The 19,481-nt window shown below is 31.7% G+C and overlaps 1 protein-coding gene across 1 annotated transcript; it reads left to right on the top strand.

The window, feature by feature from the left end:
* The first annotated feature begins 3,365 nt into the window (after positions 1 to 3,365).
* LOC134726149 (dentin sialophosphoprotein-like) lies at positions 3,366 to 13,293 on the top strand. The gene is made up of 6 exons (XM_063590548.1): positions 3,366 to 3,454; positions 3,827 to 4,048; positions 5,898 to 6,098; positions 9,470 to 9,718; positions 11,367 to 11,564; positions 13,122 to 13,293. The coding sequence occupies exons 1-6, from the start codon at positions 3,366 to 3,368 to the stop codon at positions 13,291 to 13,293; spliced, it is 1,131 nt and encodes a 376-aa protein (XP_063446618.1).
* The last annotated feature ends 6,188 nt before the right edge of the window (positions 13,294 to 19,481 follow it).

Below are 19,481 nucleotides of genomic sequence, written 5' to 3' on the forward strand. Positions count from 1 at the left end.
GCATTTTGACCTATAATGGTTTACTTTTACATATTGTGACTTAGATGATGAGTTGTCTAATTGGCACCCATACCACATCTTCTTATTTCTATTATCATGGGCAAAATGAAAAAAAAGCCTACAGTTGATAAAAAGACAAAAAGAGATCAAAATTCATGAACAAGTAGTTGATATAGATTCAATCACTGTATCGAATTTGATAAGCTATTTTTCACCTCGAAACAGTTGAATTTTCAAATTTAAAACCCGACTCCGAGGCTAGCTGAGCGTTTTAAATAATGAACATTAAACTGTTTAAAGTGAATAAATATTGTATTGTACCAGCTATGGTAGTGGAATCTGTTTCTCTATAGATTATTTAACGATATTCAGACAAATTCAATTCTTCCTTTCGAATCATATGCAAGAAGATGTTTTCTTTTTATATGATGTCATTAGACAAGGTTGCCTTTTTCAAGGCATCTGAAAAGGAATTTCAGAGGAAAGCAAGAATATTTGTCGTCCAATGAAGAACGGGATTTCCCTTCACTGGATTGGATATCTAAATTGCCCAAGTGTCATTAGAAACAACGTTGTATTGATTGGTTTCTAAAAAAAGCAACCAAATAAAAGCACCATTAGAATACCAGTGTAAATAAGTCAAAAAGTCGATTGAGAAAAAAATCTGGATTACAGTATAAAACTTAGGGAAACCAATCAACCTCAGTGTGGTTACTAAAAAGGGCCAAAGATCTGTTAAGAGCAGATTTTAAACATTTGACTTTCTACACTTTACGCAAGTGTTCCCTTTTCCAAACTTAACATTTACTTTGAAAAAAGCGGTTCTGCTTTGTTTCATAAAAACGAATGGCAAACGTAGACACAAGTATCTTGGCCTAGGGAGGGATAAATCGTATTTAGTTATTTAAAAAAAAACCACTCTGATTCGAACGAATCATTCTCTGAAACTGACATTATCAAGATGCTTGATTGTTGTTATTGTCCTTATTTATGTAACGTTGGGAGGACCTTCGGCATTCTTTTTGGAACTTACTGTGCCCCTCATCATGCCGACCCTTTATTCATTTGAGACGGACTTTATACAGGAGCTTCTTCGGAGGAATGAAAAGAGGCTAGCTTTATCCTTCAACTTCACTTTCCGCTATACAGTTCATGTGCCCTCACCTATTAAAACAAAGTAAAGTAGCTATGTTCAACGCATCTATCACATCGAACATGAAATAAAGTCTGCCTCATACTGTGAAATACGTATAGAAATTGACACTAATAGTGAGTTAAAAACAAAATTTACGATAAAGGAGACAATCTAAGCTTCCCGATTGGGAAGCTTGATTCCAATGTAACATAATGCCAACAGTTGCATACCGCTTATATATCTCCCAGTTGTAAAAATAGTCTAGGGATTACGTTTCCTATCATTATTTTCTTGATAGAAGGTTGCTGCTCACAAGGAAATGTTTTATAACAAGAGTTTCAAGTAGGGAAGTCAAAATTATCCCTACCACCACGCGTTGGGAGACTGTTCATGAATACCTGTTACACAGATGACAACGGATATGTTGAAATCATTGTAACCACAATCAGGTCAACCTATTCCCCGAATGTGACCTAACAAGTAAGACTTATAACCGGGTTTGCCCTTATAATAAACATCGCTTTTTGTTGGATTCCTGTTGCTTATACGTTAGAGTTATATGTTTTGTTTTGTATGGTAGTGTTTATCTTTAGTTCTTTCCTAGGTATATTCCGCTTATTTGTGACTGATGAATTTCGATGTTCTTCATTATACCCCACGCAACAACGTTGCAGAAGGTATCATGTTTTACCCGTCTGTCTGTCCGTTCGTCCGTCAGTCCTGTTTCTTGTCATCGCAACTTCTCTCAAACCACAGAATTTCATGAAACCTCTTTAGATAATAAGAACATACTACAATGTACGTAGATGTGCATATCGACAGGAAATTACGATACAATTTGTTTCTAGGAGTTACGCCCCGTTGAACTTATTTGTTTCAATATACTACTGTAACAGTTTGTCACCGCAACTCCTCTTAAACCACACTTCTGAATTTCATGAAACTTTTTTAGATATTAAGGGCATACTATGTAGATGTGCATATTCCTTAAAATAACACACACACCCTCCCCAACTCAAATTCCATTTAATAATAGAAAATAAAGAAGTGAATAGATAATGACAGAATGAAAGAAATTCCGATAACAAACAAAACGATCTGCAAAATATAGGATAACGGATGGTTTATTTGCAACGTGTGTAAATGATTGTCAAAATCAAAGCCACAATGATAAATCGAATCAATTGTATAATTGTTCAGGGATTAGTGTTGTATACGTGCTCTTGGTACAGTAAAAATTTTGACGGTAATCTGGAAATACATGTGATCAATATAAACACATGATGTTTGTCAAGTTTCATCGCGTAAAAATTGTTTGATATTGAAAAAGTTCCAATGAAATGATCTTAACGATCTGGAAATACTTAAAACAAACTTGATCGACGCATTTAATCCCATTCATACGTTAGCAATAGCCAGTCCCATCAGGTGTGAACGTTGAGTTACGTTCGCATATCATGTTACTGAAAAACGCTAAACATTTTAAATTGATTGACTTTTAGTGAAGATCATAATTAATTGAACATTTGTTGAAATTGCTTTCATAACAAAACTTAGCATTTATACGGATGTAACTGGATCAACAATCTCTTCAGTAGTGTGTATCACCCACTTCTGTTATGAATTTTAAATTAAATCGCAGCAGAAAATATAAACTAGACTCGAGAAAAAATGAATCATGGTATTTTATTTTTTTTGGCATATAACCAAATGACACAGATATTTAATAACGGTCGAATATTTTGGTAAAATTGATTGTTGAAAGTATGACTTCGATTTTACTACTTAAGACCGTGTTTTCAACAGCTACATTGAAAAACAACAACCATTTATTAATGAAATCTTAATGGGAATCTTAAGCTGTTAAATATTTCATCTCTGGATTTAAATTTACCGTACGCTTGGGTTTTTTTTACCCCATAGAAATGAGATATTTACAACTTGGAAGCAGAAAGCATCCTTTAAGTCATTGCGCTTTTTTATTCAGCTGTCCCTCATTGTCAATGCACAGACTTAAATGTAAGTTACGAAAAAAGCTCCAGTATAAAGTCAGCATTTCAGGAATTCAGAAAACGTCTGACAAATTAATAAATCAATTCGTTCATTTTTAGTAACATGTAACTAAATGTTATCCATTTTACTCAGATTTGTGTACAAAAATAAAATATTCTTCACTCTGGAGTCTTTTCTGGAATTTTTGGGAAAACAGTTATAAAAACTTGGAAATAGTATGCAACCATCTTCTAAATGTCGAGGCCTCGGAGGCCGAGTGGTCTATGTAGTTACTACTGTAATCACTAGCCAGTCAACACTGAGATTGTGAGTTGGAACCCCGCTCCTGAGGGTTCACACGACTCCAATCTTAATTGACTAGGATTGTTAGTTTTCCTATCGAAGGTTTATGGTTTTCTTCGGGCACTTCGGCTTCCTCCAACTATAAAAACTGGGAGCCACGAAATATCGCAAAAGCGGTGCTTTAAAGTGGCGTGTAAATACCAAAAATAAAAAAAATAAAAATCTTCTAAATGTCGATTTGCTTGAAAAACCTAATAGCGTAGTTAAATTCACATCATGATTCCCTTTGTTAACGAATATGAATAGCGGTCGTAAAGTAATCATAAAATAAAGGCATCAATCTGAAAATCTGTGCATTTTACACAGTAAGAAGGTATCATGTCTTTCTTTTTTCAGCAATAAGAGTAACAAACTTATTGAAATTAATGATAGTAATATGATAGTTTGTTATCCAACATCCTCAAAATCCAGGCAGGGTAACTATGATTCAGTATTGGACGGTGACAGTCCTGTCGAGACATCAAAGAGTAACGGATGTGATCATGATGAGATTGAAATTGAGATTAATAAAGAAAGCATGTTTAATCAAAAGAAAGGAGACGAAAACATCAATACACTGTAAGTATAAAACTTGAACAGTCTGTATGTTTAATATACGTATGCTCATTTAAGAAGACGTGGTATAAGTGCCAATGAGAAAACTCTCTATGGAAGTCACAAAATCAAAAATTTGTAAAAAGTAAACCATTATAGGTCAAAGTACGGTTTTCAACACAGAGCCATGGCTCACACCGAACAGCAAGCATGTACCAGTATGTATCCGGAACATTTACTTTAATATTGTGGATCTATAGAGTGACTTAATTTATACAAAATTAGAATAATGAAAGTGAAATATACATTCAAAATTAAATCTTTCCTATTTTAGTGACTATGTCATTTTTGACGCTTCCAGTCGTGTGTAAACTTCACAGCTTATTCTTTTAGCCAGACTATGTAGTAGCACTTCATGGATCCGATAACACATACTCTTTCATATTTCAGTACATTTCGCATTATATCTATATACGAATATAAAAAAGAAGATGTGGTATGATTGCCAATGAAACAACTATCCACAAAAGACCAAAATGACACAAACATTAACAACTATAGGTCACCGTACGGCTTTCAACAATGAGCAAAGCCCATACCGCACAGTCAGCTATAAAAGGCCCCGATAAGACAATGTAAAACAATTCAAATGAGAAAACTAACTACCTCATTTATGTAAAAAAAAAATGAACGAAAAACAAATATGTTACACATAAACAACGACAACCACTGAATTACAGGCTCCTGGCTTGGGACAGGCACATACATAAATAATGTGGCGGGGTTAAACATGTTGGCGGGATCCCAACCCTCCCCTAACCTGGGACAGTGGTATAACAGTAAAACATAAGAACGAACTATACAAATCATTTGAAAAAGGCTTAACTCATCAGATAGACAAAAAATACAAGTAGACGTGGCCGGGTACATATATATCAATTTGAATTGGAATTCGTAAACAGTATGAATATAAGAGAAATGTTACATAACGTACATGTATAAATATATATATATTTTTTTCAGAGATTGTTGTAATTACGACAGTTTTTTTTTTTAAGTCTGAACAATTGCTGCAACCGCTGAATATTTTAAATAAGAATATCGTAAAAAACAAACTTCATGAGCTCGTATTCAAAATATAGTTAAGGGGGAAATAATATGCATGCACAACCATCTTTTTTGTTATTAAAATCTGTTGTTACAAAATTTTGACATGATTTAGCAATGTTTCTTCTTTATCCAATATTCTGATTTCATATCCGTCTTTGGCTCACCAAAATTATGTCCTTTTTGATTTATAGTTCTTCGTCTTATTTTTTTTTTGTTTTTAGTTGTTTGTTATTTTTAACATCATCACTGAAAATACATTTATTGCCAAAATCCGTATCTTATGCAGAAAAATGAACCATTGATATTATTTCAGTGTCTTTTGTTTTTCTATGTTCAGTAAATGTCTTCTGACGTTCTTTTTGCGTTGTAAGTTGTCTTTGAACTATGGGTTTGAATATATTTTGTGGATCTATCTTTCGCCTATCTCTTTTAGTCACTGTGGTAAATTTTTATTGTCAATCAACCAATCCTATCATTTTTATATGTCAATGTATAAATTTATTCATAGAAATTAACATAGGCATGAAACTACCACTGACCTATTACCAGACTATCAAAAACCCTTTGTGTGCCACCTGTGACAATAGGAACGACAACATTAATCGGTGAAAAGTAAAACACAAGTAAATATCCATTTAAATAACCATGGTTATCTAAACAGAATAAATCGCCACATGTTACAACATTAATGTCAAGAAAAGACCTGTATTGTCAGTTGTACAACAGAGATTTTTGTTTATTGTCTTCTTATATCAATTAACAGATCAATACAAATGGAAGGTTATGTGTATGCTTCGGTAGGCAGTCCAAAAAATAAACAAACAGCAGAAAACAAAAAATCTGCTAATCAACAGGAAGACGACTTGTATGATGAGTCAAAGGAAGGGATTTATGATACATCTGGAAATAGGCGTCACAAAGAAATCCATACGGCTGGAAATTATTATTCAACTGATCACCTCAAGTAAGTGACAAGTGGTGATTTTTAAAAGAACACAATAGATATACTTAAGCCATAACATTTTTATTATCGTAAAAATCGCTTGATCCTATCAGTTTTAGCCTTGAATCAACGTAGTGTTGTCATTTAAGCCATATTTTTAAAACATTGTGATAAAGTGGGAGGTTTGGCTAGCCATTTAACCAGGTTGAACCCACCATTTTTCTTTAAATGTCCTGTATCAAGACAGAAATAATACAGGTGTTAAAAATAGTTCGTTTCTATGTATGTTTTTGCTGCACTTCAAAATTCCTGTTGTTCATTTTTTTCCTCGTATATTTGGGGTGTATGTCTTGGTTTTAGTTTGTAACCCGGATTTATTTCTCTCACTCGATTTATGACGTTTGAACATCGGTATAATACTTTTGCCTTTAATGACTCATTAGATATATAAATAGAAAATCACCTAAAGCACCCGAGTAACCAAGTAAGCTATTTTTGAAATGGAAAACTAACCAACGTGGTTGATACCATCACTCGTACAGCTATATGGTGTTTAATAAGAAATATTTACGTTTCTTGAATAATTTCAGTATACATAAGAATTAAGAAAAACCAAAGACAAACAAAGATATTGTGGTCACAATGCTATTTGGTTGTTTAGCTTTGTAGTTACGTTCCCTCATATATGTGAATAAATGATTACATTACAAGTATGTTTTACGGGGCCAGCTGAAGGACGCCTCCGGGTGCGGGAATTTCTCGCTACATTGAAGACCTGTTGGTGACCTTCTGCTGAAGTTTTTTTCTATGGTCGGGTTGTCTCTTTGACACATTCCCCATTTCCATTCTCAAATTTATAATTAAAAATTAACTGTTTACAAAACTTTACATTCTTGAAAAAATAAGGCTTATCTACCTCAGAAATAGATTACCTTAGTTTTTTTGGCAATACTTTTAGAAATGTTTGGTATTCAATGCTCTTCAAATTCGTACTTTGTTTGGTTTTTGGGGGAGTTTTACAAAATCAGCTTTAAAAGATCAAGAATAAAAAGACCTCCATCCAGATCCTTTCAAATACGAAGTGAAAAATTGAGTTTTATTTTTTGTAATCCAAGCATGTTTTTATATAAAACTTGAAACAGGAGCTGTGTAATATTTGTATTGTTTTGATGACATAACTTTATTTGACAGATCGACTTGAATGTTACTATCTCTGTGCATTCCCTGTGTAAGAAATAACTTACATATATATTTTTGACATATTAATAATTTTAAACATAAATAAACAAATAATGAGTGTTTAATGATATAGTAAACTTTTGTCTGTGCTATTTACTATTTCAAATTTTATGACGAGCAAAAGATGAAATAGTGTCATTAAAATAATTGTTTCGATTAAAATAATCAAAAATTGTGTATGCAGTTTTTTTTTCATTATATGCATGATTCTAAGATTTATATTTCTATACAAAAATAGTATGAAAACACACGATAAGAAATTATTCATTTTTTTAAAATAAAAAGAAAATAACACCATTAGTTCTAAATTCCAATCCTATTTCAAGTCAACCTTTAAATTCAATATAAAGAGCACTTAACCTTATCAGCTACCAACGGGAACAACAAAGTATTCAAAAATCAGATATCCTATAATTCGAAGACTCAAACGTAAAACTTTTGAAAAGAAAAATTCTTGTATTAAACTGTCAAAATTGTCAAACATGTACACTCTACATTCCCTAAGCAAGAGTAAATTGAAACTGAAGTTATTAGATAGAAAATAGGATCAATCATATTGAACCATTTTTTAACGTAATAAACAAAAGTTTGATGCCTTTTAAAATGTATGCTTTTATATAAAAAAGAAATCAGCAAGCAGTTATATATTTCAAAAAGAAGATGTGGTATGATTTCCACTGAGACAGCTCTTCACAATAGAAAAAAATGACACAGAAATTAACAACTGTAGGTCGCCGTATGACGTTCAACATTGACCAAAGCCCATAACGCATAGTCAGCAAGAAAAGGCCCCCAAATGACAATGTAATGAATGTATTCGAAACGTTTTCTTAAAGTAATCAGGATCGCAAAGGATTACAGTGCATGTAGTCAGAAAACGAATTATTGTTGATAACATGTGATTTCTCCACATCTTCAAAATGTAATCGATTACAGCTGATTATGATTACTGATAACGATTGCCCCATGTCTGGCTTCGGTCAACACTTGTCTACGCCAATTAAGTCACAAAAAGAAGTATTCGTGTCTTATATATGTGTTCTTCAGATGTTTCAGTCTCGTTGAAATCTCGTTCGGAATTATTTCCAAAACATCTGATACTAGTGGACAAAATCAATGAATTTACAAAAATATCATAATCTAACCAAAATTGATAAAGACAAATGTGTCATTACATATAAAGTATTCGAGTAATAAAATTTTTTTGTATAAGCAATCCGATCAGTGTCGGCTGCAAAACTGTTCAAAAAATGGGCCAGGTGTAGAAAGGAACGATTTTAACCAAAATTTGTACATTCCATATCCATTTCTTTCTTTTATAAATTCTTAGTTAAGTATTTGTTCAATCATTCATAACAATAAAGGTGATAAAATATGCTTTTGATTTTAAAATAGAAAAAATTTACAGCATTTACAGCATGGTTAATTTGACACGAAAAAGCAACAAAATTTTATTAAACTTTTTATATAAACACCTACTTGTGTAGAACTGGAAGACAGACAAGAAAGACAAGTTTATGTATCCAGCAAACTTCTTGCTGTGTATCGAATAAACAAATACGAACGTTTTATTTTATTTGGGTCTCACATGACAGTACAAACTGCTTTCTTCATAACATACATACATAACACAAAAACAGTTTACATACAGATAAGATATGTAACCAGTTTATATTGAAACAAGAAGTTACAGTGCATGCATATTTAAGTATATGGAAAGTACTACTTAACAAATTTAACGCGTCTAGCCATAATAAAACTGAAGCAAAACTGAACAATAAAGAAAGCACAACTAATATTCATATTTATCGCTATTTTACGCCATTTTCCTTTTTGACTGATAACCTCCTTTCTGAGCACAGAAGAGTGATATGAATAATTATCGCTAGAAACTAAGGGCACACTGCCCGTTGTCAATGAAATTAACAACGTCGACATAAGTAAAATAGCGATAAATAGATTATCATTCGTCATATCATCTCAATTGCTTTTTTCACTTTCAAACGAGAAAATTAATCTCGTTGAGATGACCAACTATAATATATAAATATCTGTTCAAACAAAATTATATGGTATTATGACCGTAAGTCACAACATTTGCTGTAAATGTTGAGTATAGAAATATATTGTAAGTAGATTAGTTTGTCATTTAGAAAAGAAGATAGCAAATCGGGATTAGATATGGATCTTATTGATCCGCAGAAAGCAGGAGGAAGAAAACCATCTACTAATGTAACAAACAATACTCTTGGAAATGCTGGATATGAAGATGTTGATTTGGATAATACCGGTATGAAGTTCAAACCACAGAATAACGAGGAAACAATTGATAAGGTTAATCAGCAAAATGATGAACACTTCAAGAAACAGAAGGAAGACACGGATAAAGGAGAGGATAATTCGTATGTATACAAAATGCATTATATGCAACTGGTTTGGTTCACTGTCTCATTGTCAATCATACAACATATCTTTATTTGTATATCAAGATTCATCTACTTTACGGAAGCTTGCGGGTATAAGATTTTCAGAAAAAAAATAAACATTCATTACAAATTTTATTTATTACCTTTAGTAGTTGTTGCTTTATCATATGGTACAAAAATCATTCCAAAAAATCAATTCGTGTTGGCCCCAGGTGATTTTTAAAATGTAGATATCATTAAAAATGCTCCAAATCAACTCCCTTTGGTGCAAAAAATGCAATTTTTTGGCATCAAAATTGAAATATCTTTTTTAACTCATCGGTGACCTATATTTTTTATTGTTGTTTTCGAATAAGCTGTACATAAACTAAATATTTGCAAAATTTAAGCCATTTCTGTAATTTAGTTTTTTTATTTCGATATTACAGCTATTTTTCCTATTAGTTCAACAGAAAAAAAGGACATTAACAAAAATGTATGCTTCTTTCGAAGGCAGCATGTGAGCTTAAATGAATGGTGACCCCATTTTTTTATTTAATTTTTCTATTAAGTATAAGATAAAGTTCATTTATAGAAAAATAAAAAATAAATGTTTTAGACCCACGAGCCCTCCTAAGACAGATAACTAGAATATTTGTTGCTTCGTTTGGAAGAGTACAAAAAAAGATTACAATTTTTTCCAAAAAAAAAAGGGATTTATTGTGTTCCTAAGATAATACTGAAAAGTAAAATCACAAAAAATACTGAATTAAAAACGGAAAGTCCCTTATCAAATGATAGAACACATCAAACGAATGGACAACAACTCTCATATTCATGAGTGGTATAGGCATTTTCAAATGTATACAACAATGATCTTGAATGAGTAAAACAAATTAATTGTAACAACAGAACGTATGTAAATCGAATTTTTTTCTTTATGCGAATCTCCACGCCACAAATTTAACGTTGACGAATCAGAACATAAACTCCAAAATAACATATAAACTGTGTGTAATTTAATGCATGCAGCTATAACACCGTATCAGTCGCTATAATTGAGCGAAAATAGAGTAATTGTAATAAATTTACCTAAGATCAACCCCAGTGCTTGGTTGAGTTCAAGTTTTGAATAAGTTTAAAAATTGAGAAAAACAATTATATGTTTTTTGTCCTTTTTTGCGTTGTGTTTGTCTACGAATTATGGGATTTAAAGTCTCTTTAGTATCTTTCGTCTATCTCTTATAATAAACGTTGTAAATTTTAATTGTCAATCAACCAATCGTATCATTTTCATATGTAAAGATATACATTCGTTTGAGGTTCATAGTTAAAAACAATGAAAGGAAACATCGACTTACCTATTACAAGAATATCGTCTACAAGTTTATTGCTACTGAGAAGCATAATAATTAAGCGTTTTTAAAATATTTTGTGTTTCGCATGAAAAAAAGAACGACAAAACTCGTCGACACAAATTAAAGTATAACACAGGTAGTTAGTTAAACAAAGAATAAATAAGATTCTTGAAAAAGAAAACAAAGCAACATGGTACAAACTTAAGGTCATGAAAAGACTGTGTAACATGTATCTGTTAATGTTATTCAAGGAATTTTGTTGATTGTGTTCTTATACCAATTAACAGGACTACACCATTTGAAAGTGCTGTATATTCTTTGGTTAGCAAACTTAAAAATAAACAAACTACAGAAAACAAAAGTCCTGATGATCAACAGGAAGACAACTTGTATGAAGAATCAAAGAAAGGGATTGATGAAACATCTGGAGACAAGGAAAACCACGCTGCCGATCATGATACAACTGATACATCTGAGCATATTGAGTACGTGAAAATTAATTAAAAAATAACCCCAAAAAAATACACTCTCAGCTTAACCGTTTTCTAGTTTAAAAATCGATTCATGATATTTGTGTTATCCTTCAATGAACAAATGTTAACCATCAGACAGAGCATATATAATCAACATGAGAAATGTTAACTGATGGAACACAAACAATATTATAACAAACTAATATATATATGCAAAAAATATACAAGAAAGAACCATGTTGATCATTTTATTTCTCCACTAGATTTACCTATTGTCCGAAATATATTTGTTAACTGAAACTGATTAAAATCAACTAATTCATATTCCAATACCCATTTAACGTGCTTTTATAACTAAAAAATAATAGTTGTCAAGCAGCCATCGAATAATCGATAACACACAACATTATCAACATTTGAAGAGTCAACAGGAAGACTCTTTGATTGCAATGAACATGATGAAAAAAGATAGCTTTTAAATACAATCCGGTTTCTTTTTTGCTCACCTGGCCCAATCGGCCATTTTTCAGGTTTTGATACTCAACTTGAAAATAATTAAAGATAGAGATAACCTGTAAACAGCAACAATGTTCACCAAAGTTAGATCTACGAATAAGTTAACATGACCAAAATTGTCAATTGACCTTTATAGTAATTTTTTAACAATTTGTCGTAATTCTTTGTTATCTTTTACACAAATCTTCTCCTCTGAAACAATTTGGCAAAATAGAATAAAACTTGACCACAACCATCATTAGGATATTTAGTTTAAAACTTGTGTCCGATGACCCTTCGTGTCAACAAAGATGGCCGACGTGGATAAAAATAGAAATTGTAAAATGCAAGATTTTTTTTTCTTCTGATAACCGTAACAAATAGAGAAAATCTGTAGAGGGTAAAATTGTTCAGAAAGTTAAGCACCGCCAAATGTTTAGACACGTCAAAACTGTTAGACGACATCGGAGTTTTTGCCCGTAATTGATAAATTTTTACTACTTTTTTTCATTTTCTCTTATTATCTCAAAAATTATCATATTTAGAAAATCTAAAAGTTGCAAAAATGATCAGATGAACAAGCTCTACAATAAAACTGATGGTTAATTTTTTTCAGTTTTTCAGTTGATGGAGACAGGAAATCTATAAAGTAAAATAACAAAAAACTCCGAGGAAAATTCTAAACGGAATGTCCTTAAGCAACTAGCAAAGTCAAAAGCTCAAACACACAAAACGAATGGATAACAACTGTCATATTCCTAACTTGGGATAGGAATTTTCTTATGTAGAAAATGGTGGATTAAACCTGGTTTTATAGCTAGTTAAACTTCAAACTTGATGTAGCATGAAGTTCAATGGTTGATACATGCATGCCATTCAATTTTGAAAGTACATGCATGTCAGTTAATTCTGATAGTACAATAGAAATTAGTATATGCATTGTAAAATTTCTATTGAAAAAAACAATTGAAGGGCTCTCAAAATGCATAAGTTTTAATTCAATATTCACCTGTCTGTATTTGGTTTGCTTCTATGACCTAAAACAACAATTTTTTGCTCTTCTATTCGTTACAGAAAACAGCAAACCATTGGTGATCTTGAATCTTCAATCAAATCTAATCAGACAGGATCGTACATCAATCCAGTACTTGAATTAGAAGAAGTAGGCCCCTGCTCTCCTCCACTTCGATCTTTTGGTGGAATTCATGATGGTAGACAAATAAATCGAAACAGTGAACAACAGTGAAACACAACGGTTTCGAAAAAGTTTAAACCTAATCTTAACATGGAAAAGAGATATAATTAATTGATGATTGCAAATTATAAATTGATGCAAGTGCAAATGTACAAAAACAATTTCAATAAAAACAGATATTTTGACGTCAGTATAAAGGTGACTGATAAATGCTTAGACCATCGAACCGATTGCTTGCCTAGGTGATTTGTAAAAGGAACATGCAATATTTAAATATACAGACATGGAATGGCTTACTGTATTGGTGATGGCATGTTGTCGAATACTTTTCTCTATTTTAACCGTCATATTTAGTTAATTGGTGTTATTTTTTCTGCACGCATTTGAATATTAAAAACAATTTTCAAACTTGTATTGTCACATTACCTATAGATCTTCTAACTGTTAAAGAATGTATGTTGTCTTATACGTATTTCTGTGGTTTATAATGTTATGTTGCAACCCTAAACGAAGTCCTTGTCATTTTTGTTCATACCCATTGACAATTAACTGCAAAAACACATAGTTAGGAACTTAGCTTGTAACGGTTTACATTTATATATATATTGTATATGCAAATAATACATAATCTATGAATACTTATACTTGTTTGGAGAGAGAGAGAGAGAGAGAGAGAGAAAGAGAGAGAGAGAGAGAGAGTATTTTGTTTTGTTAACATAAAATTTGTACGAAATGAATTTAAAAGTCTGATCGAACATACATTTGCAGCAAACTGCTCTGCTTAACTTGCTCATTTATTTTCGAGAGGATTTCTTGATGATCGATATAAAAAAAAGTATGACCGCCATGCATATATATATATATATGTGTAGGAGATAAAAGCATTGTAAAGGGTTTATGTTTTTAAAATGAATGCTTAGACCATCGAAATGTCTTGCTTGCCAAGGTGATTAGTTGTGATTTTAAAATGAAGTGTTTTCTTATTGTAAACTCATTATACATTTTATTGTATATTTCTGTTCATAGTATAAAGAATGCATACTACAAATATTAAAAAAATATCAAAATTTTAAGTGACGTTCTTGTAATATACATGTATTATCATGCAAATATAGACAATATATTCTTTTTTCCAGTTGCAAGGTTTACCTTTTATCAAATATTTCATCTAAATAACTTTATAACTGTGATTGGATCATACACGTATTGATAAGGTCTGAAAGTATATCAGTGATGGCATGTGTTTACATATTTACGAATACTTGTAAAGTAAAAAAACTGAATTCATATTTTTTGTGTTATTTTGTTTTATTTCATAATTTTTATCATTTGATTAGTTGTTTTAAAATTGACCTTTAGCAAGTAGTCTGGACTAGCATGTATGTTAATCGATGGTTTGATTTTATGTTTGTGACTTTAGAACACTTAAACATATGCTACTGAAGAAAAGCCAATTAATTACAATTTTGGACCTGTTTATCTCGTATGCCACATTTTGCAATATTAAAGTGATGATGCACGTATCCTTGTCTAATTAACTAAATTGTTAGAACATTATCATTAATGTTTTATATTTTTATTTACTAAAAAATTGTTTTTCGTTGCACCCATCAATTTTATCTGTGGATGCGCTATGATGGTTATGTATATTTCCTTTTGTTATACATATAATGTGTCCGAGTGTTTCTTATTTGTTATGATTTTATGTTATATTATTTGATTTAAATAAATCTTAACTTTTTATCTAACCACATCGGAGCACCTGAGATCACTCCTAGTTTTTGATGGGGTTCGTGTTGTTTATTCTTTAGTTTTCTATGTTGTGTCATGTATAATATTGTATGTCTGTTTGTCCTTTTCATTTTTAGCCATGGCGTTGTCAGTTTATTTTCCATTAATGAGTTTGACTGTCCCTCCGGTGTCTTTCGTCCCCTTTTTAGTTACTAATGATGATGTTCGTTTGAATAATAAAGTTTACCAATTAAGGTGTTTAAGCTGCCATATAGACATAAAAAAATCTTTATACATTGCATGCGTCGGTTCTCTCAGCTGTGGGTTTTAAATATACCTGAATATACATAGGGAAGCTTTATCTCCGTGCAGTGCTACTAAGTATGGTTGAGGATCTATATTAATTTGCATTTAATCTTGCTGTTCTTTGTATACAGATGTATATAAATTTATCATAGGTAACTTTGTAGTAGCAATTCTTTTCAAAATCATCGAGACGCGTTAATGATTCGGTTCACTTAACACTTGCCGAAAACTCTAAAAGGATATTTCGATAAAACCAATCTTTTTGTTGTTGTCTTTTTAGATTATTATGCAGTCAGATTTTGTTTGTGTGTTTGTATTATTGAATTTTATTATTCTATATATCTTTGATGTATAGTATATGCTATTTCTAGAATTTTTCATTCGTAATTCTGTATGACTTACTAAACAGTATCGTTCAAACAGCTCAATATATGTCTTGCGAGTGAACAATGTTGCAGTTGCAAAACAGTCCTTGATTAACTATTGGACTATTTGTGTGTAGGTTTCCTTTTGAATGATTGAACATGCAGCCATTTTCACGATTTTCATTTTAAATGATGTTTTGCCTTGAAGAGGATTCGCGCATATTTTTTTATACAGTACCAAGGGTTATTTAAACTGATTTATAACACAGCATTATTCAATATTTTATAAAGATTGAGAAAATCCTTTGTATTAGCTATGATGATTCAGCATAAATTTGCAAATACATCTATAGTATTCTGAAATGCTTTTAATTCTTTAACATAATAGTTTCAGAACAGGTTCTTAATCATTTCATGAAAGAGAACATGCACATCGGCTTACCTGACAGTAATTAAAATCTTGTTTTCGAATTCCTTAAAAAATTGAAACAGTAGTGGGGGTGTAAAATTTACTGAAAAAGAAAAGTAAGAGTAAATGCAGTAATTTCTTGAAGTCTGTGATTCTGATACATAGTTATTGTGGTGAGAAATAGTGTTTGGTCAGAGTTTTCTATTTGAATAAATGTAAGTTTATGTTATACTTTGTCAATACATTTGTTTTAACAAACCACGACTCTTTGGGAAGACATATACGTACATTCATAGATGTTTTTTGTTTAGCGTACTGGTCCCCAGATAAGATCTCAAAGTTTCAACTCAAAGAGACATAACTAGGAATAATACCAGTGACAATGCACATGGTAGCGGTGAATTCAGAGGAAGAACCAAATTGAAGGGAGGGGTATTACAAAATTGGAATATAAGTTTAAACTCTCAGAAGTTCGTGGCATATGAATGTTGAAAGCATGCCACGTACATGTTTCCAAATACTTCGACCTTTAAATAGAATGGTAGTTCAGATCGAATTCCCATTTCAGGATTTATTATTTTACGAAACTTCATAGTTAAACATGTTAAAGTCGCACAGTTTTAGTTGTAAAGGGAATTCCTATTAAAATTGCATCGTCTATATTAACAGAAGTTCTACCTTCAACTGTATATATAGATATACATTTTACTTTTAAGATTATTCAGACGATTTATTACGTTTAATGTCAATTTGTTCTCTGGAAGAGAGTTGTCTCATTGGCACTCATTATACCGTATATATCTTCTTATTTCATATAGACTTATACATTACTCAAATACGATATATTTTGTTGTTTGATTCTAACGTTAATTTCGGTGGGAAATATTTCATGCATATTGAGTACAACCAAACATTAAGATGTATACATGTTGATGTGCAAAATGAAAATTGCAAGCGAAATAAAAAATATTATTCCCAATAATGATTAATCGCCGTAAAACGTAACAAGTTGACGTTACCATTTGAGACGCAATATGGTGCGTAACGTCCGTATGTATTAGAAAACCTGATTGGACAAAAGTGAGTTTGTAACGCATTTAAAAAAAAGTGCGTAATATCACCGACATTGAATAGACTTATTTCACACGGAAGTAAACGTATTTTCTAATATTTGAATTAAAGGGGCACTAGCTGTCAAATTCATGTTCCCGATTTTTAACAAATCCTCTTCTTTGATTTATAACAATGTAAAACATTTATCAAAACCATTTAAAGTCTAAATTAAACAATAAACAGGGCACGGGATAGAAAATACGTAGCTTCGTTTCGTGTGTATTTTAGTCTAAACGCCTTCTTTTATCGAGTACTCAGAAAAGTCAACAGATGACCATATAAGCAATGTAAACGTACATATAGATATTAATAGATTAAGAAAACTCGGGCTGTTGGATTATTCTAGGTCTATTTAATTTCATATTACTGATGAAAAATAAATGTTTATCGTCGTTTTTACCTGTATAAGTATTTTTGTGTGGATTGAATCAGTCAATCAAATTATTAAGTTTTGTTTCCCTTTCCATTTCCTTTAAATAATTTTACACATACAATTAATTCTTGTGTTATCCATCTCAAGCTAAAGGGTTAAAATGAGGTTCACAGGAATAAGGTAGTACATTCAGGTAATTACATGTTGATACACTTTATTGAGATATCACTTTCAAGCATGATAAGGCCTTGTAAAATTATTTATGCACAAGCGCATTAATCAAAAATTTAAAAAAAATAGCAAATCTGAAGATTTAAATACTTAGTGCAAACTTATTTTTTTAAAACCCAAATGAAGGCAAATGGAATGCGCTCGATAGATACTTCTTCAAGCTCAAAACATTCATCTTGAGTTTTCTCAATTATGTTGAAGTTGGGTTGAGGCAAATACATATCAAACTCTTTGAATAATCTTTGCATGTATTGTCGGATAATTAATAGGGAAATACTGGTATTGGACATGTTGTAGCAGATTCCTCTGTTATAGATTCCTTTTTTACTTCTGCATTGTACTTGGTGTCAGAGATGCATTTTGGTGCTTGTTAATTGAAGCGGGACAGCTGGCAGTGGGTATAACATTAACTTTAAAAGTAGCCTTTAAATACCTGGGATGTAAAAAAAAGTATTACAAAAATACCATAAATTCGCAAATGGGATGTTCCAAAAAATTGACGAAATCAATCGCATGATAATATCAACCAACGCAACGAATTTATAACATCCGATGATTTTGAAGTTATCAATATGAAACAGCATATGTTTATTCCTAAGTTTAGACCCCCATAAGATACCAAATAAACTGGAATAATTTTCAGAAATGTAAAACATTGTGAATAAACCGCGCTTATTTCATGTTTTGGCCGTAACCCATAGGCTAATATAACCTTGAAGTATATACCTAAATCTAGCTAATGAAGACACCCTCTCCTGAGCATTATCTGTGCAAAATCAAGTGCTTCAAAGTCCTATCTAGCATTTTAGTAAGAAAGGCAAATAAAACTGTCTATAAAGAATGTCCCCATCTAAAGATCAGCTTTATTGTTTTATGAATAAAAATTCTGTTAAGTAGTGTGTCCAAAATATTGCGTCAATCTTTTCTGCAAAAGGATCTTTCTGGAACAGAACAAAACGACAAGGAAAGTTTAATAAACCAACAAGGGATATCATTTCCCTCAACTTGACCTTTTTGATTCTTCAAATGAAGAAATTTTCTAAGTAAATCACCAAGCTTATCGGTGAGGTAAAATGAGAGCCATGTCAGAAGTGTCAATTTCTACACCTTAGAACGTAAGTCGTGTCATGGGGGGAATCGTTTTCTTATCCGCGTAATGGGATTCCCAGATCATTGCAGACAGCCTTGATAGTGTGATGCAGGTTAGGAACCAAGAAGTGCAGTATCATTCTGCTAGATGGGGAGTCATCTAAAAAGGTTATTGAACTTCGAACTGACTGGCCAATGTTTTACTTCTGTATGCAATTTAATCACTTCAACATCGTCATCCTTACTCTCGAACTCAAACCTAAAATAGTGCGATTCGTACGTTGGGATTGGTCTAAAAATACAAGGACCAGTAACACACCTTGACTCTTTTTTTAAAAGAAGTATATCTAGTATCTCATTAGCTCTATACCTACTTTATAACAATGTAGGTAATCAAGGATCTAAGTAAAGGACATAAAATTTGAAATCAGACAATAAAAGCTGTGCATTTGTTAAAAGAGCATACTTATGCATCACTTTTTATGATATTTTATATATCCTCCACCTGCGTAGGCTTAGTATCAGTATATTAACGTCACTTGCAAAAGGGATATACATTTACTAAACCAGTCTGTATTCGGGAGCTCCTTGACTTAAAAAAACGTCGCCAGTGACTGAGCAG

The sequence above is a fragment of the Mytilus trossulus genome, chromosome 7 (assembly GCF_036588685.1).
Source record: "Mytilus trossulus isolate FHL-02 chromosome 7, PNRI_Mtr1.1.1.hap1, whole genome shotgun sequence".
NCBI classification, from domain to species: Eukaryota; Metazoa; Mollusca; class Bivalvia; order Mytilida; family Mytilidae; genus Mytilus; species Mytilus trossulus.

Coding starts and splice junctions, on each gene's coding strand:
- LOC134726149 (XM_063590548.1), top strand. CDS start 3,366: ATGCAACCATCTTCTAAATGTCGAGGCCTCGGAGGCCGAGTGGTCTAT. Junction 4,049..5,897: donor GACGAAAACATCAATACACT/GTAAGTATAAAA, acceptor ATCAATTAACAG/ATCAATACAAATGGAAGGTT. Junction 11,565..13,121: donor GATACATCTGAGCATATTGA/GTACGTGAAAAT, acceptor TATTCGTTACAG/AAAACAGCAAACCATTGGTG.